The sequence below is a fragment of the Sparus aurata genome, chromosome 17, assembly GCF_900880675.1.
Source record: "Sparus aurata chromosome 17, fSpaAur1.1, whole genome shotgun sequence".
NCBI classification, from domain to species: Eukaryota; Metazoa; Chordata; class Actinopteri; order Spariformes; family Sparidae; genus Sparus; species Sparus aurata.
In genome coordinates, this window is record NC_044203.1 from 37,033,894 (window position 1) to 37,060,183 (window position 26,290).

Genomic DNA, 26,290 nt, shown 5'->3' on the forward strand with positions numbered 1-26,290 from the left:
TCTGACAAAAGTCTCAAAACCTAAAACAGAACCAATTTGAGTTTGATCTTTGTTTTGGGTGTCTGGACTTGAAGGGCGCCGCTGTGTCGGCTCGTTGTGTGCAGGAAGTTGTTGAGAGGGTTCGATTCATCGAGATGATCTGAGCTTTTCTTAAGTTTCATGTTTCCACTTTTCAAGATGATTTAAAGGGAGTTAGAAAATGAAAAGATGAGAGGGATGTTAATGAGGGATTGTTGGACATTAATGTGTGTACTGATGCTTTAAAGCCACATGTTGTTCTCAGCTGAAGTGTCTGGTTCGGCCCCAGAGTTCTGTTGAATGCACTGATTTATGTTCGAGGACTAAAGGAGCTCGCAGGAATCGATCCGAGCACGAAAACAAAAACTTCACGGATAAGATCTTTGGTGGATTTCAGGTGTTGAAAGCCGAATAACTAACCCAGTAAAACTGTTAAATAATGTTCATTAAAGCTTATTTGTGGAGATGGACGGGAGTGTGATGAAGCTCACAGCTGGATCAGAACAGCGATGGCTGCGATCATGTGTCGTCATCACGCTGTGATTCAGAAGGTTGTTGTGTTCATCACGTCCAGCTGCTGCACACAGCGAACACAACAGATCTGTTCAGAGCTGCTGATGATTGAATCACCTGAGCCTTTCTCACCCTCAGGTGTCTGATCGCTTATTATAAAATACAAAGATGTGATATTATCAGTCATTATGTCAGTTATGGATCATGAGAAGTGAGTAATTATCAGTTATCTGTATAAACGCAGGCTGTGAAACACTTCCTGTCATCTCTGATCAGAACAGTTCCAACGATTTCACTTCACAATAACATCAATAACATGTTGATTTAACGAATCAGGCGCCTGGATTAAACTCAGCTAACAGTGTTGTTACTTTTATTACTTTTATTATTGGATGTTTGGTTTCCTAAACAAATCTCACTCGTTGGTCTGAACCAGACACTCAGCAGAGAGCGGCCGGTCGTGTTGGAGCGTCCTGTGGAGCATGCTCAGTCCGTCTGACCTGATCTGATGCACGTTCACTTCCTGTCTGTGTGTCCGACTGGGAGACGTCCAGTATGTCTGCTGACCAGTTCGGCCTCCTGCTGCCCGTCACTGAGCAGCAGCTCCACTCACTGACTGACTCTCCGGGCGGCTCGGCAGCAGCAGCAGGTTCAGAACCACCAGACAGACAAACAGTCTACTAAATCACACTTGCACCTTTCAAAATAAAGTTACTGAGTACTTTTTACTTTTTAATAATTCAGGCAAATAAAATACAAAATATAAAACAAGATAAGATCATTTAAACAGTTATAACAAAAGTCTGATTTACCAGCTCACTTAATATTCCTCTGTGGGCAGAATAGATGGGAGAAATCTTCCTGATGCTGATCAGTCAGAGAAATTGATATCTGATCAGAGCATATTTTATTTTATTGATTAGCGTAGTAGAAACTGGAGGTGTCGGATGTTTTTCAGTGGGTTTTATATCATCATACAGTTCACGGATTAAACCAAACGATTCTGATGACAGATGTATCTGTGCTGCTGTCAGCTGCCCGGAGCAACAACACACTGAACCTGTGAAATGATTGTGTGTGAAATTATCGACTCAAACTCTGAAGTTTACTGTTGGAAAGCCTTTTTCTTTTTTAATGTGACTGTTTAGTTTCTGTCTGCTGAGTGAAGCCTGTGAGCGAGGACGCGTCACAGAGAACCACGCCACTGTTTGTGTTAATGCAGCGGACTGCAGCTGGTGTTAATGAGTGGGCGCGGAGCAGAGGAGTGTATTTAAAGTAGATAATTGTGTTTGCTGTTGTAATTTATATATGGCTGTGATTTCAGTTGTAAATGTTTGTTTTTTTAAGAAAACACAAAAATAAACGAGGGATGAGCCCAAATGTCTCATATTCTTCTTTTTGATGTTAGAGATTATATTAATTATACACAAACATATAAATGAGTAACTATAATGAGCAGACTCCAGTAAGTTGACGTCACCATCATCCTGCGGCGTCAGTGTAAACCGGAAATCACACGAGTATGCCTACAAAATAAAAGAGGAAGGTAAGTATTCTGTGGTATATTTACAGTCGTTATATTCTTTATAAAAGTTACTTCATATAAGTAAAGACAGGTGAGTTTTACCTCAGGAATCATTTACATGTTTATAAATAATTTCTTTTATATATCGGTGTTGTTGCTTATCACAGTTTGACTGGTGGAAATCAGTTAACATGTTAGGGCTGTGTTTTATCTTAATTATAATCCTACAGAGTTTTAAAGGCATCATCAGTGAGCAGCATCAGGAAATCTCATGCAATGAGCTCATTTTAAAACAGAATCCACTTCCATTGTTCATCTTATATAAATACATTTCAGAAGCTGTTTCAGAAGTTTTACCCTTTTTTTTTAACCCAAGTATTTTATTTGAAACCAGTTTTGCACAAATGTCAAATTAAAAAAGTACAAATAAATATACCAAGGGGTGGGGATTTTTTATTTTTTTTTTCTTCAAATTTCAAATAAAAAGTAGTAATATATTTATTTCCTTCTAACACCCCCTCCCCCTCTTTGTAACAGAACACCTCCTCATCCTAACACGCCACTTACTAACCTAAGTGAAATAAATTAAAAACAAATGAAATATTGTGTTGCAGATTATTAATATTTATTTATCTATTTTTTCACTTTTTCTTTCCTCTCCTTCTCTCTCCATATTTATACTTTTTACTTTATTTACTTATTTATTTTTATTTTATCATCTATTTATGCCATATTTCATATAATACCATACTATCTGCTTCTCCGCCACATGCATGTACGCACGCATGCACGCACACACACCTGTACTACTTGTATACATATCATCATAACTTTACGTTGTTATCTGTTGTTATCTGTACTCTATGTCCACCGTCTGTATTCGTAGTCCATGTGGTGTGACGTATTTGTCCCTCATGTCACCCTGTCAGTCACATAATTTCACCAATAAAAAAAAAGAAAAGTAAATAAATGATGCCATTAAATGCACCAAAAATAATATCAAAATAAATGTAGGCATTACTTTATTTTTAACTATTTCTGGTTTAATTTGAATCTGTATTTATTATATGTGTTAATTCAAAAAATGAATTAAAAAAAATAAATCTATTTTATGCATTTAATAAAAACAAAAAAAATGAAATAGATCAAACCGTCAGCCACGAATAAAACGAAATTCTTAAATAAATACAATAAAAAAGAAAAACTCAAAAATCTGAGTTTTATTGTGAAGATTTCTGGCCGGATGTCGTGTATTTCCGCTGACTCGACACTGCTCGTGTTTTCTCGGCACAGATTCAGAACCAGCGTGGAACCGATGAACCCGAGTGACGAACCGGTCTGTAACCTGTGGGGCTGACGGGCTCACCATGGAGAACCAGTGAGGATCCGCGGGAGGACTGGAGGCGGCGGCGGGCCTCGACCAGGTGGGTGCACGCGGCGGCTCGAGCAGGTGTTCAGGTGTTAGAACAGACAGCGACGACACGGAGGAGGATGGAGGTGACGCGGGCTCGGACATGATGTCGCCTTCTGACCTCATCATGGACAAATAACAACAATATGTCGGTGTTAGCTTAACGTTCTCCCCCGCTGTTAGCCTGTGTCACTCGCACCAGACTCCGTTCAAAAATCGTCTAATATTACGTTGTCTTTAGGGTCAAGATGCGCAGCGCAGAAATCCTTTTAAAGAAGACTTCCATCGTTTAACAGCGGACACCTTTTAGAGATTTATAGTGGTACACGTCTCTTCGTCACTGCTCGAGGTGATTTCAACAAAATCTCACCTTTCAAACCACATTACACTGCTCATGTTTATCAGTAGGTTCCTCCAGCTGCTTATCATCAACACGTCTGCACAAAAAGTTGAAGTTTTAGTGGAAAAAGTGCCATTTATTTTAAAGAATTGATGCCGAATTAAAAAGTGCTGAATGTAGATACAGAACCTGTATTCATCACAATAATATTAATAATATGTATTAATCCATAAGTAAGGATTTCTTTAAAATTATATATTTTTCAATGCAGTTTGGAATGACTGTGTTTTTAGGAGAGCGCCCTGCGCATCATGTGGACAGACGAACACCAGCTGTAACGAAGGTCATGTGTTGTTTTAAAGAATTAAAGTTAAACTCTGTTATATGAGGTTTATTGTGATAAATCAGATTTTCTGCGGGATGAAGGTGCGTTTATTTTCCGTCACCGAGCAGCGTGCTGGGCGGGGCTCCCGGTGGCGCTGTCCGGCCGAGTGGTGCTGAAACTGTTCAGGTCCAACTGAGCTGCGAACATCTGTCACTGTGTAGGAGGAAGAAGTATTCACACCCTTTACTCAAGTAAAAATACTAATACCACACTGTGAAAATACTCCACTACATCTGACAGTCCTGCATTCAAAACCTCATTTAAGCAAAAGAATGTTTTATAAGAAGAATTATCTTAAAGTAAGAAAAGTAAAGTAGTGCAGTAATTTGTTCTCTGGCAGTGATTTCATATCATATCTGATGTTTCCACAGCAGAGCATCATACACTATGACATCATCATGTTTGTTTGTTTGTTTGTTTGTTTGTTGTTTGTTGCAGATCCTCAGACGGAGTCAACATGTGGCGGAACGCGTTTCTGCTGCTGCTCCACAGTGTCGAAGGTACGACATGTGTGACGTCTCAGAAACAGATTCACTAAGTTATACGTTTATTTTAAGAGTAAAGATAAATAAAAATAAAGAATTAAACCTGTCTAATTACAAAAGTGAATGTTTTGTAATACTTAAAATGTGATTACATGTATTTTATATGCATGTTATTATTTATTGAAAGTTATTTAATATGTATGTAATTTCTTTATTTACATACTTATTTTTTAATATTTATTCCCTTTTATAAACCAAATAAAATATTTAAGATGTACAGTTGTTGTCTGTTCCGTGATCACATTCAACATTATCATCAGCTGCTACTCAAAGAAAACGTGTTTGTTTATTTGCACTCCAAAATAATAAATCTTAACGTTAAATCAGTTGTTTTAGAATCTCTACAACATCACAACAATCATATCTCTCAGTCCCTTCATGAGATTAAGTAAAAACTCCACAGAAACAGAAACAACCTTAAATAGAATAAAAGATTCGCTGAGCATAATAAACTGAAGGACCGTGTTGTGTTGCAGCTGCAGTGGCGTCTCAGTGCTGGCAGGGGGCGACCTTCTCTGAGGCCGTGGTGTCTCCGGAGGTGGAGAGCAGCGGTATCATGCGGGTTCCGGGTGTGTCGTCTCTGCCGCAGTGCGTGGCGGCGTGCTGCGACCTGCCGGGTTACGACCTGGCCTGGCTGTTCGAGGGCCGCTGCTACATCCTGAACTGCCAGAAGAGGGAGAACTGTCGGCCCAGAGAGCGACCCGGGGCCGACTCCGTCCTCGCCTTTCTGCGTAGAGCGTCACCGCAGACGCTGGTGCTGCAGTCTCTGGTGAGAGGGGAGCCCTACAGCGGCCGCTGGAGGCCCCTCTCCAGGTCCTCTGAGGCCCCAGGGGACCTGGAGGCCCTGAAGGACCTGGCCCTGTTCAACGGGCCCCAGCAAGACTTCCCTGAATACCCAGAGGGAAGCCAGGAGGAGAGGGGAGGGCCCGGCTCAGAGGTGGAGGTGACAGAGCAGACGTCCTTGAAAGGAGGAGACGGGTTCAACCAATCAGAGGCGGCGGACGGTCCAGAGAGGGAAGGCGGCGTGGCCCAGAATAGAGGCTCCTCTGGGGGGAACATCAGTGGTGGAGACGAGGACAAAACCAGGAGACCGACAGCAGATCCTCCTGCTGCAGAGAGAACAGTGAGTGAATACAACAGTGAAGCCGGATCAGAACGAGGACGACTGAGACCAAACCTCAAAGATATGACACGTCACATTTCTGCATTGCAATGTCTAAAAACTCAGCAGAGACTCTGGTTCTGGTTCTGGTTCTCTGTCTCCTCTCTGTAACGTTGTGTTCATGAAGTAAAGTCCAAGTTAGTTTTTCTTTGTTAACTCATACAGCACAGAGGTTGAACCAGCTGTGGAGGTTCTGTGGGGGAGTTAACGTGTCCTGAATGTGTTTTTATTCTTTTCACAGACTGAAGCCGAGAGCAGCGCTGATCCGACATCGACGACACCGTCAGTACCACCGGAACCAACAGCTGACTCCACACAACACGACCATATAAGGACGTTACTAACAACGCCTGCCACTCCTCATCAGCCTATCAGCACATCGATACAGCCAGGTAGACCTGAGAGTGTGATGTCATAGTTAAAGGAGCAGTCTGTAGTTTAGATGAAGAAATGTTAATGAGCAGAGAAAGATCCTCATTGGCTGAAACAAACTAAATAATCAAACTCAACTCTCTTTGTGTTCATGACTTCATAAACTGAATAAACAAACTGACCTTAAAGGAGAACACAATTTATACTGTTTTACTGTGTTTAAATGTGGCGGACCCTGCCACCTCTCTAGTGTCAGACAGTGTTGTGGGACCTCGTTTTCCTCTGAGAACAGTTTGTTTATTCACTGATGGAGAACGTTTGTATTGTTACCTCATTAATATTGAGTAGAACTTCACAGTGCACCTTAAATATCCAGCTTTAAATCTGTGTATTTATTTATATTATTATCAGAAAATAATAAGAAAACCAACTGTTTATATTTTTCTACCATAGATTCAGATTCAGAAGCTCACCTCCTTCCTTCACCTGCAGATCCACCCCTGATGGTGTCGCTGGGAAACCCTGCAGCGCCGACGCTACCCACTGTTGAACCTGACGCTTCAGTTTCTCCTAAACCCACAACTGGTACTGCACACACACACACACACACACACACACACCAACACACACACACACACACACACACCAACACACACACACACCAACACACACCAACACACACACACACACACACACACACAGAGAAACATCATTAGTCGATTGCTGAAGTTAAACATCGAGTGAGAATACAAAGAAAAGAAAGTATAATTTAACCATTTTTTACAATATGTGACCAATAATGAGTCTTTGTTCAATTATGTGGGTTTTTTAATCAGTTAAATTCAATTTTATCTCATTTTTTATTTAATGTAATTCTTTTTAAAGGTGTAATAAAAAAGGATGTGTCAGAATTTTAGTTGAAAAACGTTCAAAAAGTAAACGAACAGCAGGAACAGAGTGAAGAAACAAGAGAGTTGATGTCAGAGATCTTTTGTTCTGTGTTGTGAGGTGTTAACTGAAGTTAGCATGCTAACAGCTAGCCTCCCAACAGCACTCTGTAGCTCAGAGGTGACAGTCTGAGAATAAGTCAACAACATAAACTAATAAATGTGAAGAAAGGAAATATTTTGACTCCTATTTTCATTATAAACAGAAAAATCCAACCGTCCACCGTCTGAACTCAAGTTTCTGTCTCTGACTGAACTCAGACCAGTTTAATCTGCTCGTTAACTCGTCGTCAGACTCACTTCATTCAGACTGGACTCAAACTGAGTCACAGTCACCAGAACAGTTCTGGTTTGTCTCCACAGTCTCCTCTGGTTTGGTCCAAATAAACTCTCAGCTCACAGTAACACGTGAAGATATTCTGACTCTACATGCTGATGATATCCAACTCTCTCTCTGTCTTCTTGTCGCTGATGTCATAGTCCTGGTCCGAGTCGCTGTAAATCGCCTCTGTAGTGTAAATCGTCTCTGTAGTGTAAATCGTCTCTGTAGTGTAAATCGCCTCTGTAGTTTGTCCTCTGTCTTCACACTGACCTCCGTCTCTCTCTGAGGCTTGTTGTGTTTGTGACTGTTTGTTGTGACTCCCCTCGTTATTTGTGTTCTCTCGATGTTCCACAGACATGTTGAAGATGTTCCAGTCAGCAGCCGGAGCTCCACCAACGTCCAGCCACCCTCCAGCCAGAGCCGTGACCTCTGACCCCTCCACCACCTCGACTCCCAGCACCGACCCTCCAACCACGACTGAGCCCTCCACTACGACCGCTGCAGAGTCTGGTAAACATAGAATCACAACAGGGAGACACTGACATGTTTATTCAGATAATGTGATAAATGTCACATTTTGTGCAGTTTAACCTAAAACAGAACAGAAGTAGTTTTATTGTTTTAAGGGTAAAATGATTGATTGCTGTGTTTCATGAGACAAACTTGACAAAGTATCAAAAACGTTTAAATAAAATGACCCAGATTAAATCTTTACTGTCCTTTCCTTCCGTCTCTGCCCTCCCTCCGGTCAGTATCAGAGGTCACGGAGTCAAACCGTGGCCCGCTGGCGGTCGTGGGCCCTGACAGGAAGTTGTTTCTCCCTGTCAGCGGCTTGTCGCTCGACGGCAGTGGAAGCTCCGATGACCGCGGCATCGTCAGCTACCACTGGGACGCCGTCAGGTACAAACAGCTCCTGAAGATCGTTTTTAATCAGATATCCTCGGCTCATCACAGCTCAGACTCACCTGTGTGATCTCCGACATGTTTTTGCAGCGGTCCTCCAGGGTTAAAGCTGGAGGGAGTGGACCAGGCGGTTGCCACGGCGACGGGTCTTCAGGTTGGACGCTACACCTTCAGACTGACCGTGTGTGACCAGGAGGGGGCGACAGACAGCGCTGCACTGACGGTCCAGGTCCAGGAAGGTGATGCGGCGTCACTTCATGAGCTCTTCTGCACCTCCACAAAACACTCTGTACTATTTTCTGACATTCTGTGAACAAAACAACTGATCAATAATTAAATATTGTTTGTATACAACCTTTAAACCTCGTCACTAGTATGTTAATACAAATGTGTTTCTGTCGTCCTTCCTCCTGCAGCCAGAAGTTTTCCTCCCGTCGCTCACGCCAGCGGCAGCCACACTCTGACGCTGCCCAACAACTCTCTGGTCCTCAGAGGCTCCGTGACGGACGGAGACCAGACGGAGGTCCAGTACCTGTGGGTCCGAGACAGCCAGAGTCCTGCTGCTGGGGTCAGTACACCGCGCTGATACAGGAGGTCTGATCCAAACTTCAGAATATTTTAGAGTTAGATCAGGAGGGGAATACAACACTTTTTTATCCAAGATTACATTGAAATTTTTGTTAAAAAGAGATGACAAAAACCTGGGAAAAAACCCTTCAGAGGGCGGAACCCTCTCCCCCTGAAAATGTGGAAAAATTTAAATTCAAAAAAATGTTTTTCTTTTTGTAAAAAAAAAAAAAAGATAGACCCTGAAATTTAAAAATAAAAAATTTGAATTAAAAAAAACTTGGAAGAAAAGAAATTTGAAAAATTACATTTCTGAAAAAAATATTGAAATTTTTGAAAAAACAACCAAAATTTGGGGAAGAAATAAAAAAAACAAACAAACAAAAAACCTTAAAATGGGGAAAAGAATCCGTCCTTTAATATTTAGAAGACAAAACTAAACTGACATTTTTTAAACGTTAAAAAGAAACCCCCCCTCAAACTCTTTTGGGAAAAGAAAAAAAAAAATCCTTGAAGAAAAAAAATATTAGTTTTTGGGAAAAAAAGGAAATGTTTCAAGAAAAAACAAATTCCCCTTGAAATTTTTGGGAAAAAAAGTTTCTACCAATATTTCATAACAAAAGAATAATAGCCTCCGGAATTTTTCTGAAAATGTTCTATTTTAAGGATTTCAGGATTTTATTATTATTATTATTATTATTATATTTAATTTAGGAGGGGCGCGCAGGTGGTCGAGTGGTTAGAGCGCATGCCATAAACGCAGCCGACCCTGGGTCGATTCCGGCCGGAGGTCCTTTGCTGCATGTCACCTCCCCCTCTCTCTCCCGTGTTTCCTCTCTGTCTACTGCTAATAAAGGTGTCTATGCCAGGAAAAAATCTTTAAAAAAATTAATTTAGGAGACATTTGTTTTCCCCAATAATATTGGGGGGATTATTTAAAAAGAAAACAAATATATGTTTTATATTTTCAGAGACTTTCTGGAGGGTTTTCTCCCCTCACAATTTCATTCTTTTTGTTTTTTTAGACATTTCATAGGGCTTTTTTTTTTATTTTTGACAATTCGGGTTTTTTATTTTTTATTCCAAAAATTCTAAAATTTCTGGTTAAATTGTTATTTCTCTCAAAATTTAAGGAGAAAAATTCCTTCCCTTCCTACTTTTGAAAGAAAACATTCCTCCAGAAATGTTCTCCAAAATTGTATTTTTGACGTATCTGTCGTTATAACTATGTATTTCCATTGGTCCTGTGATACTTCCTGTTGCAGGACGTGCTGTACAGCTCAGACACTCAGGCCTCTCTGTACCTGGCCAACCTGGTCGAAGGCACCTACCTGTTCCAGCTGAGGGTGACCGACGCTCAGGCCCGCTCGAGCAGCGCCACGGCCACCGTGGAGGTCCGACCCGGTAAGACAGAAGTGCTGTGGGCCGAGGGATCCTTTCTACCATGTGTGTTAGTCGTTGTGAGAGCAGTGAAGTTTGTCCCTGCTGTGTCTCCGTAGAGCCTGGCGGTGGAGAGGAGGTGGAGCTGGAGATGTTGGTGTCGGTGTCTCAGGTCAGCGTGGCTCAGAGGGACACGGTGGTCCGACAGCTCGCCGCTCTGCTCCACGTCCTCGACAGCGACATCCAGGTCCGAGCGCTGCAGGGCCACTCCCACCTCAGGTACCAGGTGTTCTTACATCATCCATATATAAAGTAAGCTTTAAAGGAGCAGTCTGCAGTTTAGGTGAAGGAATGTTAATGAGCAGAGAAAGATCCTCATTGGCTGATTTCTTTCTGCCTAAACAAACTAATTATTATTTACACTGTGTATGTGTGTGTGTGTGTGTGTAGCACGGTGTTGAGGTTCTCTGTTCGAGGCCCGTCTGGCCCAATTACCAGCACCAGGCTGGTGGGTCTGCTGAGGAACCAGCTGCTCAGAGAGAAGAGCGACTACCTTCTGTTCAGAGTCCTGAGAGTCGACACCGTCTGTGAGTTTGTCTGGTTCTGTTTTATGAATCTTAATCATGTTGAAGGTTCGAGATGAAGCGTCTTCTAACTGTGAACACATGAGAAGCAGATGTATGCTAAGCTAACAGTCATGCTAACAGTCGATCATGGTGTGTAGAAATCATTTAAAATAAATCAATGACTCGATTCTTCTCATTTTAAAAGAATCAGCGCTCTCCGTCATCCTGTTTTTTGTCCCGTCTTCTCTCAGTGTGCTTGCTCCGCTGTTCGGGGCGTGGCCAGTGTGATCCAATCAGCAAGGAGTGCACCTGCGACCCCTTCTGGACGGAGAACCTGATTCGTCGTTACCTCGGCGACGGAGAGAGCAACTGTGGTAACTACAGCTCTAATCATCGGTCCTACTGGGCACAGTAACAATAACAAAGCTGGTTCCTTCCATTTGTTTTCAGAGGAGACTTTGAAATCAGCGTCAGATTAAATATTCACTTAAAGACTCCAGAAAATACATTAAGTCACTTACACACCAAAAACGTGTCTGGTGAAAAGTTTATTGAGCTGGTTTGCTGTTTCAGAGTGGAGGGTGCTGTACGTCATCCTGACCAGCTTCATGCTGATGGTCTTCATCCTGTCCGTCAGCTGGACCTTCATCTGCTGCTGCAGGAGGTGAACATGCGTCTCCAGACTTTCACTTCACACGGTGATGAAGCCGACAGTGTTACTGAACGTGAATATGAATCTGTTGGTTTGACTGTTCAGGAGGAGACAGACGAAGGTGAGGAAGAAGACCAAGTACACCATCCTGGACAACATGGACGAGCAGGAGCGGGTGGAGCTCCGACCCAAATTCAGTGAGTCGCTTTAAATCGTGTTCATGAGTGAAACTGATGACAAAAACCTGTTTCTGAGCTGTGGCAGAAGATTTATGTTGGAACAGTGAAAAAACATTTTATTTGTAAAGTTCATTGTGAAGTGAAGTGATGACGTTTTATAACCAACAGTTCAGAGGTCAAACTACGGAAGCCCTGAGGGGAAAGTTTTCTTCTGTTGATCCATTTTCTAATTATTTTCATTTTCATTTTCATCTGTGAAAACATGAAAAATGAAAATCTATTATTTTTTTTCTCGATATTTCCCCTCCGATCAGATGTTTTACCACTCAGTACCAGTTTCACTCATGGAAAGAAAATCTATGAATTTTTTTTTGTGACATTTTTTTTTTATTTTTTCCCTACCCTTTTAAATAATTTTTCCTCCTAGAAAAATAATCCAGATTTTTTGAAAAAAATATGATTTAAAAAAAAATATATATATATTTTTTTTCTTCTAGAAGATGTTTGTCCTCCTATCAGATTTTGTTCCCACTCAGTATCAGTTTCACACATGAAAAGAAAATCTATGAAAACTTTGAAATTTTCCTCTCGATTTTATTTCCTTTCCTTCCTTAGATTTTTTTTCCTAGAAAAAAAAAATCTAAATTGTCCTGGTATCACATGTTTTCCCACTCAGTACCAGTTAGTCACATGAAAAGGAAATCTTTAAAAATGACTTTTTTTTTCTTTTTTTTTTACCAGAGATTTCGTCATCATATATATATATAAAAAATATATATATATATATTTTTAGGGGAAAAAATTCTTATTTTAATTTTTCTTCTAGATGACTTTCCTGTCATCAGAAATATATTTTCAGCACCAGTTTCAATCACCAAAATAAAATCTATGATAAACAATTTGAAATAAAAAATGTAACTTATATCAGGACTTTTTTAATGGGAAAATTCTGTATTCTTAAACATTTCAGGGGAATTTTTATTATGTATTTTGTAATTACTTTATTTAAAAAATCAGGAAAATGTTATTTCTCCTGAAATATCAGGAGAAACTTTCTTTTTTCAGAATTTTCAGAATGTTTTCACAAATTAGAAAAATTAAAGAACCTGTTTCCACCTGTTCTGAAGTCATAAACATAGAAGAAGAACAATTTGGATCAGAATTAGAAAATAGATCGCTAGAAAAAAAATCTTCACTTGCCAACATTGTTTCTCACACATTAAAAGTTTCCCTCTCCTGAAAAAACAAAAACATTGCTACAGATTTTCATTTTTTTTTCGCTCAGGTTCACATGAGGATCCCAGTGATTTATTTATTTTGTCAGAAGAATTTTTTTCCACAAGGAAAAAAGAAAATAACCTTCACTAACGCTTCATGTGAAAAACATTTTTTTGATTCCATCGGTGAACAAACCTCAGGGACTTCAAGATCTTCAAGAAATCAGGACGCGAGTGTTGTTCCTAATTTCTTTTTCTTTTTTTTTTTGCCATGTGTGAAACCAAGTTTTAGTCTATTTAGACAAACAGGTGGTCGAGCACTTCAGCCTCTGGTGGTCAACGTCAGTAATACAGAAACATAATTTCTCCTGACGAATCCTTTTTCCTCGAAGTTTTACTCAGGAAAAATAAATTCTATTCTATTTTTCCCCCCCTCGATTTCACACATGAAAAAATATGTATGATTTAGATTTAGATTTCAGGCATTTAGCAGACGCTTTTGTTACAAGAAAGAAACTACAACATGTCACCATCAACAAAGTAAGAATGGAAATAATAGAAACAATTTTCAAGCCTTCATCATGTGGAAACATTTTGTTTATAGTCCTGAAATCTTTTTTATTTTCCTGATTTTTTTTGCAGGTTTAATGTTTTCACACGTTTTTTTTTTTCATGTCGGTTGGTGTAAAAAAAATGTGTGTAGAAGAAACATTTTTTTAGGTTCAATTGAAAGCATTTGTTTCTGTAATACTCAAGTTGACCAGCAGAGGCTGAAGTGCTCCAACACATCATGTTGTTCATGTCATCTGCACAACAAACACAACACACATCTGTCATGTAGAATCTGCAGGGTTCGTACACATTCAAGGTCAAATTCAAGCGCTTTTCAAGCACTTTTAAGGGTCATTTTAAAGATTTTCCAGCACCTTATTGCTTGGGTAAAATGCTTTTCTACAGGAATATATAAACTAATTATTTTTTCTTCACTTTTTATCACAATAAAGTACATTGTATTATGCTGTAAACATCTAAAATTATGTTTCATAATAGCAAAAACTTCAGAAATTAATTATCCAGTCTGATCCCAATTTTGTGAAAGACACAGAGTTATAATGTCAAGCACTTTCAAGCACTTAAACTAAAATCCAAGCACTTTGCAGACCTTGAAAACACAACATTGAAATTCAAGTACTTTCAAGGATTTCAAACACCCGTACAAACCCTGAATCTGCTGCCAAAAATCTGTTTCACACCTGAGTTTGTTTTTCTTTTCACTCAGTGAAACATGAAAAAGAAACTCCGGTGTTGTGACGTTCACGTGTGACGGCAGGAGTGTTGCTGGTTTTTGAGCCTCACACATTTTTTCTTTATTCTGCAGAAACTCAGTTTCACACAAAGCTGGATGATAAAAAAAAGTCCAAGCAGTGAACGTCTTTGGTCCAGATGTCTGGAGCAAACTGTCAAAACTAAATGATCTACATTAGAAGAATTCAGGAAACTAAACAGAGAGTGTAGGAAATGGCAGCAGGTTTAAAGGAAGCTCAGACTCAAACACCTTTCTCCTCTCTGCAGGTATCAAACACCGCAGCACAGAGCACAACTCCAGCCTGATGATGTCAGAGTCCGAGCTGGACAGCGACCAGGCCATCCGCAACGGAAACGCCTTCGGCTGAAAGGACGCCTCGCCTCCTGCCGCCACTGACCGGAATGATCAGGGACGATTACAACTTCTTAGAGTCTAAAGAACTTCATTACCCAGAAATCCTTTGATGTGAGGTCAGTTAATGAACCAGTGTCCCATTTCAGGGTCAAACTCCTTCGAAGGACTTAAAGTCCAGACAAACCTGCGTCTCCTGACACAGGATGATGTCAGGACAACCTGGAGGACCCGAGATGAGACATTCAGGACTGAATCAGACGTCTAAGAAAGGATTTAAAGAAGAATCTGAAATCATCTTCCCCTCAGCTGGATGAGAAGATGGACAAAGCATCACTGTGCACAGAGAACGATCCAGGATGGGATTAGCTTAGCCTAGCACAAAGACTTGATGCAAAGGGAAACTGCTAGCCTCACCCCAACAAAAGAAAACAAAAATCCACCTTCCAAAATCTCAAAGTCTGTCTGATTGACATGTTGTATCTTGTTAGCTAACAAGCAAGCCACGAGAAGCTAACTCAAAGCTAACTCCAACAAAAACTCCCAAAAACTGACTTTGATTGGACTAAGACTTTAACTTTTTAATTTAAGAATTCTTGGCCAAGAAGCTAACTGGAAGCTAACCAAGATTATAAACTTGAATGTCGTCATTCATCGAGTTCTTTGTGTCCAGTTCAGGACACATTTAGCTAGCTTAGCAGTCTGATTAGCATGTTAGATCTGGCTTCATTTAACAAAACTCATTTTAAAATGAGAAATTCTGGTTTTAGCAGCAGTTAGCAGTGAAGCTACTGGTCAACAAAAGTCACTTGACTGTTAATTAACGGAGACACAACATGTAAATCTGATCAGAGATCAGACGACTGTCACTCCTGAGCTCCTCAACACCCAAAAGATACTTTTAATATCCTGAACACCAAAGTTATTATCTTGTGTGAACAAAAAAAAAAAAAGAAACTTGTCACAAGATGTAATATTACAACTTCCTCTTTAATTTTCATTAGCATCTACAGTCAGGATACAAAATGTATATTTCTTTACATCAACTATGACGACAACATTATATTACAATTAAGACAAATTTCACTTTACATCAGAAACACAATCTGCTGTACAAACTCAACAGGAACTGTCAGTACTCAACAACAGTGGACGGTAGTAATCGATTACTTCACTATTTACTGTATCTGCTCAAATGTGGAACCTTGTGTTTGATCCGGTTCCTGCAGGAGGAGAAATGACTCGTGGTTCTCACACGTACACAACAGAGAAGCTTGACTTATGAGTTAACTGGACAAAAGCCTGAAGCTGGTTTAAAATATCTGAACGGGATCTTTATTCTCTTAAAGTCTCCATGAAGTCAAAACTCATGTGAAAGTGTTTTATTATCACACGTCCTGATCTGAGTTTCACCTGCACTGTCTTTATGTTTTTGTGGGCGGGGCTTCACAGATTACTGTACAAAAACACCTTTCTTCACTGTTTTGGGTGAAACTGGATCATATTTTTTGCCTCAACTGTGGACAGTTAGCTTGACTTGTTGCTAAAATAACCGCTAACTGCTAATTATTAGAACGTTTGGACACCAGATGCAGCACAGAGGTAATTTCTGTAGTTTCCTGACAGATACTGAGAGCTTTGATGCTAAGCTAACATGTTAACAGCTGCTTAATGTAGCTGCTGTTAAGAAAGTTAGCTGTGCAGCTAAGTTAGCAGCCCTATTAGCTGACTCAGTAATGAGCTGCCTGGAGCCAAACCTCCTTCAAACCAAAATGATTTATTATAACCAGCGCTTGTTTTAAACCAGCTTTAAAACCTTAGATCCCGTCTGATGGGTCAAATCAAGCTAACAGACAAATGAAGTTCTGATGACTCTGCTGCACCTGTGACCACGCCCCTCAGTGATGTCACTGCAGACAGGTGAGAAGTTAAACCAACCGAGATCTTCAGGGGTGATTTAGTTACTCTGTAATCATAATTAATAACACTGTTGTTCAACACTGTAAGATTTTATGGCACTTTACTTTCAGGTAAGAAAAAAGCTTTGTGTGTTTCAGCTTCTGTCGGATTAAAATCTACACGGTAATAAAAAAACAACTTCACTACAATAATCATAAATCTTTTAAGGGTTTATTCTGTTAATAACATTATCTCTGCTGAAGACTCTGCTGCATGCATCCGGCCAACATTGATTTATGTGTTTATGAACGTGTTTTCTTGACGCTGAGCTCGAACAGATATTATTGAACTGTGTGTAAAGACCCTGGTAGGATTTGTATAAATGGCACACGCCTTAAATTATTAAAAATTAAATTGTGATGCTTGAAATGTGAACACGTGTCCTTATTGGTTCAAACGTCGGCTTATAGAAGCATTTTAATAATAAAAAAATACAGTTTTCATGTTGACCGACATTCTACAGGAAGTTTAATACAAACAGGATTTTACAAAAAAAAGATTATCATTGTGCTTTTTAATATTCTTGTAATCACAGTAAATCTCCATCTGACTCTGAGACTGAACTCTTTGTGCTGCTGGAGAATGAGATCAATATGATGCTGCGTTCAGGTCCCATCTGTGCTGCTGTAATTCTGAGCTCAGATCTTTAAACAAGTCAGTCAGATTAATGAAATGACTGTCATCATCTCCTGCAGCAGCAGCTGTTTAATCTGAAAGATTGACATTTTCTGGTTAGAGTTCAGTTACTGTAGCAACAGTGACTCTTTAACCTGATTGGTGGCGATGGTGTAACCGGCCAATCAGCAGCGAGTATTTCCCTCAGAACTTATTAAACACTTCATCGTGCAGTTTGAATATTTTCTCCAGCGTCTCAGTGAGTCTCACGTTTCAGCATCAAACACAAAGATTAAACCTAAAAGTTTTCAGGACTGACGTCATCAAACATAAAAGATATTTATTATTTATTGCTGAAAGATTATTTTCTACACATCGACAGTTTTTGTCTGAAAAAGGCAACAGAGGAGAAAAAAACTGGATTGTTTCAGTTCAGTGCCGAACGTCTGACGGGTCAATAAAACATATTTTAGATTTTGTGAGAAGTTTATTTTAAGGTTGGTCACCCCGACTACAATATATTTCTGTATTGTTACAGTTAAATTAAATCAATTAAAACCTCAGAAGTGTTCAGTTATGACCACTTCACTGATGACTGCATGTGTCAGGTGTCGTACCGCCGTGTTTCAGGGCTTCAGCCCTCCGAAGCACATGTACTTGACCTCCAGATACTCTTTGATGCCGTGCTTGGAGCCTTCGCAGCCCAGACCGGACTGTTTGACGCCGCCGAACGACGCCTCCGGGGTGGACAGCAGACCCTCGTTGATGCCGACGATCCCGACCTCCAACGCCTCCGCCACCCGCCAGATCTGACTCACATCCTGCGAGTAGCAGTAACCTGAAGAAGAGACAGAGACAGAGAGGGGGAGGAGTCAGCAACAGTTCAGCCAATAACGTCGATTCAGTCCTGAAAAGTTCACTTCAGTTTTTTAGTTGTTTACACTTTTTAAAAGGAGAAATCTTCACTGAAGCTGCGACGCTCACGTGTCAAACTGATTCTTTTTCCCAGAGGAAACTTTTGTTTTTCTTTCATGAACGCACTGAAAAATAAAATGAAAATTGAAAGGCTCCAGAAAAAAGGACTTTTTTCCTACTGAATGTTTTCTCAGTTTTACACATGAAAAGTTTTTTCTCTCTTGAAAAAAAAAATTCAATTCACAAATTTTGAAGACTCAACGATAAAAATCATTTTAAAAAACAACGGACCTTCATACTGTCGGGGTTGCTAGGCAACAGTCCTTCTGTCAGACGGTCTCATGTAATAACTCGGTTCAGCGTTCGGAGGACGAGGCTCCTGAACAGAGACGCAGCTGAAGTTTCACATTTCAGGAGAATTTTTTTTACTTAAATTGTGAAAAATAAAAGTTTGAGCCTGACAAAAAAAGAACTTGTTCACGAGAAAACAAAAATTTCCCCTGAAGTTTCCTTCAGTTTCTCTCGTGAAAAAAGAAAACGTAACTCCTGATTTTTTTTTTTCCAAACAATGTTTCAAACATGGAAAAATGTAAATGTATCTCCAATTTTTTCTTTTCTGTTTCACACATGAAAAGGTTTTTTTCTTCTGACTCCTGTTTTTCTTCATGTGTTTTTCCAGATGAAAACAAAGATGAGAGTTCTTTGTACTCACACGTGTCGTCGTACAAACTGCTTCGTCGTGTCATCAAGGCGCGACGACATGTCAAAGCAGTTTGTTTAAAGTCTCTGATCAACACTTGATGGATCTAAAAACCTCAGACTTGATTTAACAGTTATTATCACACTGAGGTGAACTCACCTGCCAGCCCGACATTAGAGGCGTTCGCGATCGCCAGCGCCTCCTCCTCCGTGTTGAACCTGCAAGTCAGAAACAAAACTTCTGATTGGTCGACGAACATCTGCAGCACCTGAACACAGCGAGCTCACAGCTGCTTCCTCTGGATTTACTCTGTAGTCATTCAGAACCGCCTGTTGGTCCAGTTAAACAGCCGACTGAATCAAAGTGAAACACATGAAGACTGCAGAGCGTACGGACCTGATGACGGGCAGCAGCGGGCCGAACGTCTCCTCCTTCATGCAGAGCATCTCTGTGGAGACGTTGGCGAGCAGCGTGGGCTCCATGAACGACCCGTCCAGACGCTTCCCGCCCTTCAGAACCTTCGCTCCTCTGGACACTGCGTCTGATACCTGGTGGGCCACCTGCACACACACGAGAGCTCAGCTGTCAGACCGCCATTTAAAAACAACAGTCTGCAGATGAGATTCTGATGTGGAGCCTTTAAATAAATATTTATTTTAAGATGTTAAAGCTCAAACGATTAATCACTTAGCTGTCAGATATTAAATGAATCACCTACTATTTTGATGATTGTCTTGTTTTAAAAAGAAAAAGTATGATCATTTATCTCCTCGCAGCAGCTTCAGCTCCACGTTTACCTTCTCTGCAGCTCTGGCGTTGATGAGCGGCCCCTGGGTCGTTTCGGGGTCCGAGCCGTGACCCACGCGGAGCTCGGCGTCCATCGCTTGGCCCAGTTTCTCCATGAAGCGGTCGTGGATTCCGCTCTGCACCAGAAAGCGGTTGGAGCACACGCACGTCTACAGGAAGAGGACAGAAGACGTTACGCTGCAGCGCTGACACCACGCAGACACACAGCAGCGTCACCTCGTACCTGTCCAGAGTTCCTGAACTTGGAGCCCATGGCTCCCGCCACCGCCTTGTCCACGTCAGCGCTGTCAAACACGATGAAGGGGGCGTGGCCTCCCAGCTCCATGGACGCCTTCTTCACTGTGTCGGCAGCCATTTTCAGCAGCACCTGAAACAATGATTCTACATGTTTTCAGCTGAATGGATGGAACAACAACGACTGATCCAAACTACTTTAATAATGTTTGAAACAGCCGTGTGCAGGACTCATGCTGATGAGGTAATGATGAGGTCAACTCATTCACAGCACCAGTCATTAAATCAATTTCCTGACTGTCCAACATGGTGACAAACATGAACAGTAATGACTGCAGGCAGCAGTCGGAGGTCGGACCTTGCCGGTGGCGGTGGAGCCGGTGAAGGAGATCTTGGCCACCAGCGGGTCGGTGCAGAGAACCTCCCCGACAGAAGGAGTCTTCTCTCGGGAACAAGGAACCACGTTGAACACCCCTGCAGGGATCCCGGCCTGCTCTGCCAGCTGCAGCACCAGACAGAATCACGTCATTCAGAGCAGAAACAGAAGACTAACTAGCGTGGAGCGATAAATGTTCAGCACACAGACCTCAGCCAGAGCGAGCGCTGACAGCGGCGTGTCCTCGGCAGGTTTGACCACCACGGTGCAGCCGGCAGCCAGAGCGGCTCCGACCTTCCTGGTGATCATAGCGCTCGGAAAGTTCCACTGTGGAACAACATGAGAGTTACTGAACCACCCTCCTGAAGTCCAGAATGATGACATCACAGCACTGAACCAGGAACTTCACTGGGAATTTAATATTTCTAAGTCATCTTCTTCTGCATCGTATGTTTTTATATCGACAACATAAACTATGATACTGATTTACATATCTGTCTGTGATTGGCCAATAATCAGTCGGGCTCTAGTGGAACCCTTCTCTCATTGGCTGCTCACCGGTGTGATGATGGAGGCGACGCCCACAGGCTGCTTGAGCAGGAGGATCTTTCGGTCTTTGGCGGGCGACGGGACGATGTCGCCGTACACTCGCCGGGCCTCCTCAGAGAACCACTCCAGGAAGGAGGCGGCGTACGTGATCTCCCCGACAGCCTCCCGCAGCGGCTTCCCCTGCAACACACACACACACACACACACACACACACACACACACACACACACACACACACACACACACACACACACACACAGTGTAAATAATCCACTGACCTCACTGTTGACCGTCTCCACTGGAACTATTTCTTCATCATAAAGTAGTTCCGGTGGGATCTGTTGTGACAGTTTCTCTGTGGATGATTTACAGATTCTGTCGCTGCTTCACTTTGTTTGTTTGTCGCTTCATTATTTTAACTTCTGCTCGTCTACATCTCATCTCAGAGGGAAACACTTTACTTCACTACATTCATCGGACAGTTTTAGTTACTAGTTATTTCACAAATTAAGATTTTCACACACAAACATTTGAAGAGTTTATAAATGATGATGTTATTATAAATCAAACTATTCTGCAGCTCAAACAATTAAATTTGCTCCTGATCAGAAGTTTGAAGACGTCAAACTGTTCAGGAAAAACCTGGAAGAGCTTCATAGAAATGTTCGCATGTTCTCTTCTGTTTTCTGTCCACTCGACTGTTTGGACCCTGCAGCACATCGTCACATCTGTGTGTGTCGTCAGCTTCATCATACTCACACTCTCGAACGTGATCAGTTTGGCCAAGTCTTCTTTGTGCAGCGTCAGCAGGTCGAACCACTTCCTCAGCAGGATGCTCCTCTCCTGCAGGACAGCCAATCAGATCACATCAGGAGGCGACACGCTCCTCGTCGTCTTCAGATATTTGTTGTTTCACAATCGTGATCTGAGTTAATATTTTAAAAAACCTGGCAAAGACCACAGCAGCTTCATGTGAACGGTGATGGATTAAGTTTCCTCTCTGATAGTGAAGTGTGATGAACTGGATTAATATTAAACAGAGTGCAAAGTGTAACAACACCTGAACACTGAGCAGGTCCTTCAGGGTCAGACAGCAAAACACAAGTTCGTTTAGAACGTCCGCAGTCGACTTTTATTCACCAAATAAATCTGAATTTGAGGTTTGACAAATTATTTCTATAAGAGCTGAATGTCCGGATCAGCTGATGTTAAAGGACCGGCTCATGTTTCTTCTAGTGCGCATTGAAAGTGTTCAGATCCCTTCACCTGTTCACCTGTTTACCTGTTTACCTGTTCACCTGTTTACCTGCTCACCTGTTTACCTGCTCACCTGTTTACCTGCTCACCTGCTCACCTGTTCACCTGCTCACCTGTTCCACATCTGGATCTGCTGAAGCTTTATACGATGACAAAACAGGATTTCAAACATGTTTCCAAAAGCATATTAAAAAGAAAATAAATAAACCTGAGATCACAAGAGCCCGGAGTGTTTGTTGAGCCTGTGCAGCCTCCTGCACCTCCGATCAGCTGTGAGTCTCTTTCACAGCCGGTCTGCATCATATGTAGAGTTATTCACCTCTGCATGTGTTTCTCCCGCACAGACATCATTCTTAATGTAATGATAATGTTAACGAAGAAGCTGAAGCTGATCTGGCTTCAAACGCTGGATAACATCAATAATGTTTGACATGTCAGATGTTTTACACTGAACTGAACTGAACTGCTGTCTGTAGTTTGTGTGACGCAGCTGAAGGAGGAGAGTGGACGTGACGTCTGAGTGTGAACAGGATTAAAACTAGTTTTACTTGTTTTACTTTTGCTGAACGTGCCGACTTGTTTGAGTCTGTGTACAGCTGCTCCTCGGGGACAAATAAAGTTTTTGGGATTGACTTGAATAAACTCGATTTATAGAAGACGTGAAACCGGGAGCTAAACTTTAAATTAGTACGACGAAACAGCTGAAGGAAATATGAATATGATTTATAAGTTGAATAAAACATTGGTGCTCTCTGGTGGCTCGGTGCAGAGGCTGTGTACGGGGTTCTGATCCGACCCGGGGTTCTGATCCGACCCGTGGCCCTGCTGGACTCCACTCCTTCTCTAGCTGTTTCCTGTCCTTTCAATAAAGCCAAGAAAAGGACAAAGAAGTCATTTTTGTTTTTAAATGTGTGCGATAATGTTTGAATTGAGCTTCTGGTGTTTAATAAGTAGATATGTTGTGTTACCGACGACACACGTTGGACTTTGTCCTTCTTCTCCTGTGACACTGATCGGGTCAAGATTAAAATCACTGACCAGGTAACGACTTCGTCTCCACACACAGAAACAAGCTGCAGCTCTGTTCATATTCCTGCTGTTCAGCACTGGAATGTAACTAAGTACATGTACCCTATTACTGTAGTTTAATTTTGAGGTAATTGTACTTAACTTGTTCTCTAAACTGGCCAGTGATCAGCTGAAAGCAGCCGAGTCTTCATCAGCTGCAACATGACAATTACAGGTTGTGCATCAGTGTTTGAAATCCACGTTAATTATTCTGACACATTCTGCATAATGAGTACTTTCACTTTATGATGTTAATACTTTTACTGACTAAGAAGATCTGAGTATTTCTTCCACCCTGCTGCAGTTATTAGACTGTTCATGGTTTTACAGCTATTAGAGATCAGCCTCGTTTATGATGTCGATGACTGATACATTTGATACGTTTGATCAATTACAGATAATCAATCAATGTCCAGACACTCTCCTAAACCTCTTCCCTGACACGATAAGCCTCAGTTCACTCGCGGTGCATCACACAGTCCGTTTATGAGCTGCACAATTACACCTGCAACAATGTCCTCATGCAAATCTCCATTCAGAAATGTCGCAATTTAATGCTTATCGCCGACGGTTTATGTTTTTATTATGCATTCATAATCATTAAGAGACTCTCTTCTCTCTGACATGCAAACATGTATGTTATTTCTTAGTGGGACTTTTCTGTTCATGCTCCTTCCTGACTAAACAAAATGAGGTTGGCAGCACGCAAAGAGACTCTAAAGTGAAACATGAGATTTTAACAAAACACTGTGTTTTCTGGTGAATTGTGCACAAGCCGAATTGAAGTCTGGATCCTTTAAGTAGAGAACATAAAAGTGTTTCTGTGTTTTTAGTTGTTTTTTATGGCGAATGTGCAACATTTGTCTTAAATTGTGAGATTATAAAATGGAGTTTGGTTGACAGCGGAAGACGTACCTTAGCAGTGCACTGCTTCCAGGAATGAAACGCCTTGTACGCAGCGTCCACAGCCTGCTTGGCCTCCGCCGCGCCACAGTCTGCTACTCGGGTTATCTCCTTCCCTGTGGCCGGGTCCAGCACGGGGAACACCGAGGCTGCGGAGACCCAGCGGCCGTCCACGTAGCCCTGCGTCCGCAGCAGCGGAGCGGAGACATCCAGGCTGTAGTGTCTGTGCATGGCGGCGGGCAGGCCGGGGAGGACCTGCCGGAGGAAGCAGCGAGTCTTCAGCACACAGAGAGCGGACATGCCGGGGCTGAGTGTGTGTGTGGGACGCTCACTGTGAAGCTTGTGTGTCCCTGCAGCTCGGTGACCGACTGTCAGACCTCCAGCAGCTTCTCGTCGGTTTCAACCGGTCCTGAGGAGACCGCGCGAGTCACGTGACCGCGCACAGAACACAACCGGAGAGGCCTTCAGGGTCCTCTTCTGCTCCACAGCGCTGATGCGTTCAATGTCCAACATACAACAGCCCGTTTCCACCAGGACAAGAGCCTAATTCAGTCATCACAAAGGAATAAAACAAGTCTAAATTATGATGTGCTAGATTCAAAATTATATATAATAAATAAAATTCAAGATTCAGTGTTTATTGTCATGTGTCACTGTTTAATGCCAACTGTGTAATAAAGAAATATATACAACCAAAATATACAATATACAAAGTAAAGCACTTTAAACACACTTTTACGCATGGCACAGTGATAAATAAGAAAGAGCTGCAACAATAAAATGTACTCAAGTATCAAAAGTACAAATAAAAAGTAGGGGAGAGTAGGGTAAAGTGAGACATTTTTTACATTTGCTCCCCTCTAAGTGAGCTAAAACGATATATGAGTAAAATTTACACATTTCCCATTAATTCAGGGTGTTTCCTAGTGATAGAAATTATCAGAATGTATTCAGGATGAAGGGCAGAGAAAATATGATTGTTTTTAAAAAAGTGGTCTTGTGTCTCACTATACCCCAGCTTAGGGGTAAACTGAGACAGACCAGAGAAATCAAGGGGGTAAACTGAACCACTTACTTTTTTCACTCTGAAACTACCATAACAACACTTGTTGTAGCAGTTAGAATCCTGACAGCTATCTTGACAACCACACATTCCAGAACTAATGTCAGACAAGTAATAGAATCATGGTGATTGATCAATTAAGCACATTTTTTCTGAACACTTGAAAGTAACTCTGAACAAAATCAAATACAACATAATATAATTCTAAATGTTTTAATTAACATTGAAATGACAGATAGAACCGGTCTGGGGGTCAGAACACAGGACCCTTAGAGACAGCAAGTGTCTGGGTGTCAGAGCAGAGGAGGGAATCAGAACCAGCTAGAACAGCCTGGGACTCAGAACACAGTACTAAACCCACCTGGATTAGAACCAGTGGCGTGGCGTGATGAAAATTTCCGAGGAAGCCAAGTGAGACATAACCTCTAAGCTGTGTATGTTTTACGGGGGTGGGGTCAAAAAATCGTATGTTGCAATTTATTTGTTGCTATTTCATGTAGTCGGATGAACTATTAGAGCGCCCAGCATCATTTTACCAGGACTTACACACGCTTGTTATCTGACCGACACTTTGAGCACCGACGTGCTCTCTCTCTCTCTGTCCCTCAGTCAGTCAGTCACTCATACACGCACACACACACACACACAGTCCTCACAAACGTCTCATTAATGTATGCAACCACCCTCCCAAAAGCACAACCAGCTACTTAATGCACAGCACACATTTGATATTGGAAAGATGCGAATTCATTCACACACTCAATCAGAAGCCGTTAAGTTTTACGTCCACGTCAAACACGACTTGTACGCTCTATGTGAGATACACAAATGCTTTTCACTTTTCAGTTTATATACATAATAATAAATGTAAATGTTCATTATACAGCAACACAACAACCCAGTACCAGTGGCTGTAAACAGCACACCTGACATGTGCATGTATTCAGACAGCCCGGCCCATCACAGCCGCTGTCCGTGGTGCTCATTTTCTCCACATAAACAAAACAATAAACAACAACTTCAGTGGACTCACATGCTGCTTAATCAAAGCAAGCAAGACACAATAAGGACTATAATCACATCATTGTGATGCGCACAAAAAAAAAAAAAAAGCGTTTTCCTCACCCTATTCGTAGAGGAAGGCCATCCTCCTGTCTCTCATGGTGGCAAAGTGATCGGTGA

The 26,290-nt window shown here is 41.5% G+C and overlaps 3 protein-coding genes across 5 annotated transcripts in view; 2 read left to right on the forward strand and 1 right to left on the reverse strand.

Moving 5' to 3' along the window:
• Positions 1 to 1,915, forward strand: part of dennd4b (DENN/MADD domain containing 4B) — a 37,967-nt gene extending 36,052 nt beyond the window's left edge. The window contains exon 29 of the mRNA XM_030393713.1: positions 1 to 1,915. This exon is cut by the window's left edge and continues 1,164 nt beyond it. The gene's annotated coding sequence lies outside the window, so the exon portion shown is untranslated.
• Positions 1,916 to 3,286: 1,371 nt separating this feature from the next.
• On the forward strand, positions 3,287 to 15,669 carry LOC115566981 (dyslexia-associated protein KIAA0319-like). Of its 3 annotated transcripts, none has more exons than XM_030393081.1 (16): positions 3,287 to 3,480; positions 4,631 to 4,692; positions 5,214 to 5,860; positions 6,141 to 6,291; positions 6,725 to 6,856; positions 7,895 to 8,050; positions 8,293 to 8,440; positions 8,534 to 8,682; positions 8,860 to 9,011; positions 10,276 to 10,414; positions 10,510 to 10,669; positions 10,841 to 10,977; positions 11,208 to 11,330; positions 11,530 to 11,620; positions 11,714 to 11,805; positions 14,577 to 15,669. In XM_030393081.1, exons 2-16 carry the CDS (start codon positions 4,650 to 4,652, stop codon positions 14,675 to 14,677), a joined length of 2,421 nt encoding a protein of 806 aa, XP_030248941.1. In that variant the 5' UTR covers positions 3,287 to 3,480; positions 4,631 to 4,649; the 3' UTR covers positions 14,678 to 15,669. The 3 variants fall into 3 exon arrangements, with proteins under 3 accessions (XP_030248941.1, XP_030248942.1, XP_030248943.1); XM_030393082.1 differs by having other exon boundaries at positions 6,731 to 6,856; XM_030393083.1 differs by having other exon boundaries at positions 3,288 to 3,480; positions 6,764 to 6,856.
• On the reverse strand, positions 15,633 to 24,538 carry LOC115566984 (succinate-semialdehyde dehydrogenase, mitochondrial-like). Its single transcript, XM_030393087.1, has 10 exons — positions 24,058 to 24,538; positions 21,577 to 21,660; positions 20,826 to 20,996; positions 20,478 to 20,594; positions 20,250 to 20,393; positions 19,881 to 20,024; positions 19,648 to 19,806; positions 19,247 to 19,410; positions 19,010 to 19,068; positions 15,633 to 18,073 (listed from the first exon to the last, which is right to left on the reverse strand). Exons 1-10 carry the CDS (start codon positions 24,343 to 24,345, stop codon positions 17,862 to 17,864), a joined length of 1,542 nt encoding a protein of 513 aa, XP_030248947.1. The 5' UTR covers positions 24,346 to 24,538; the 3' UTR covers positions 15,633 to 17,861.
• Positions 24,539 to 26,290: the final 1,752 nt, after the last annotated feature.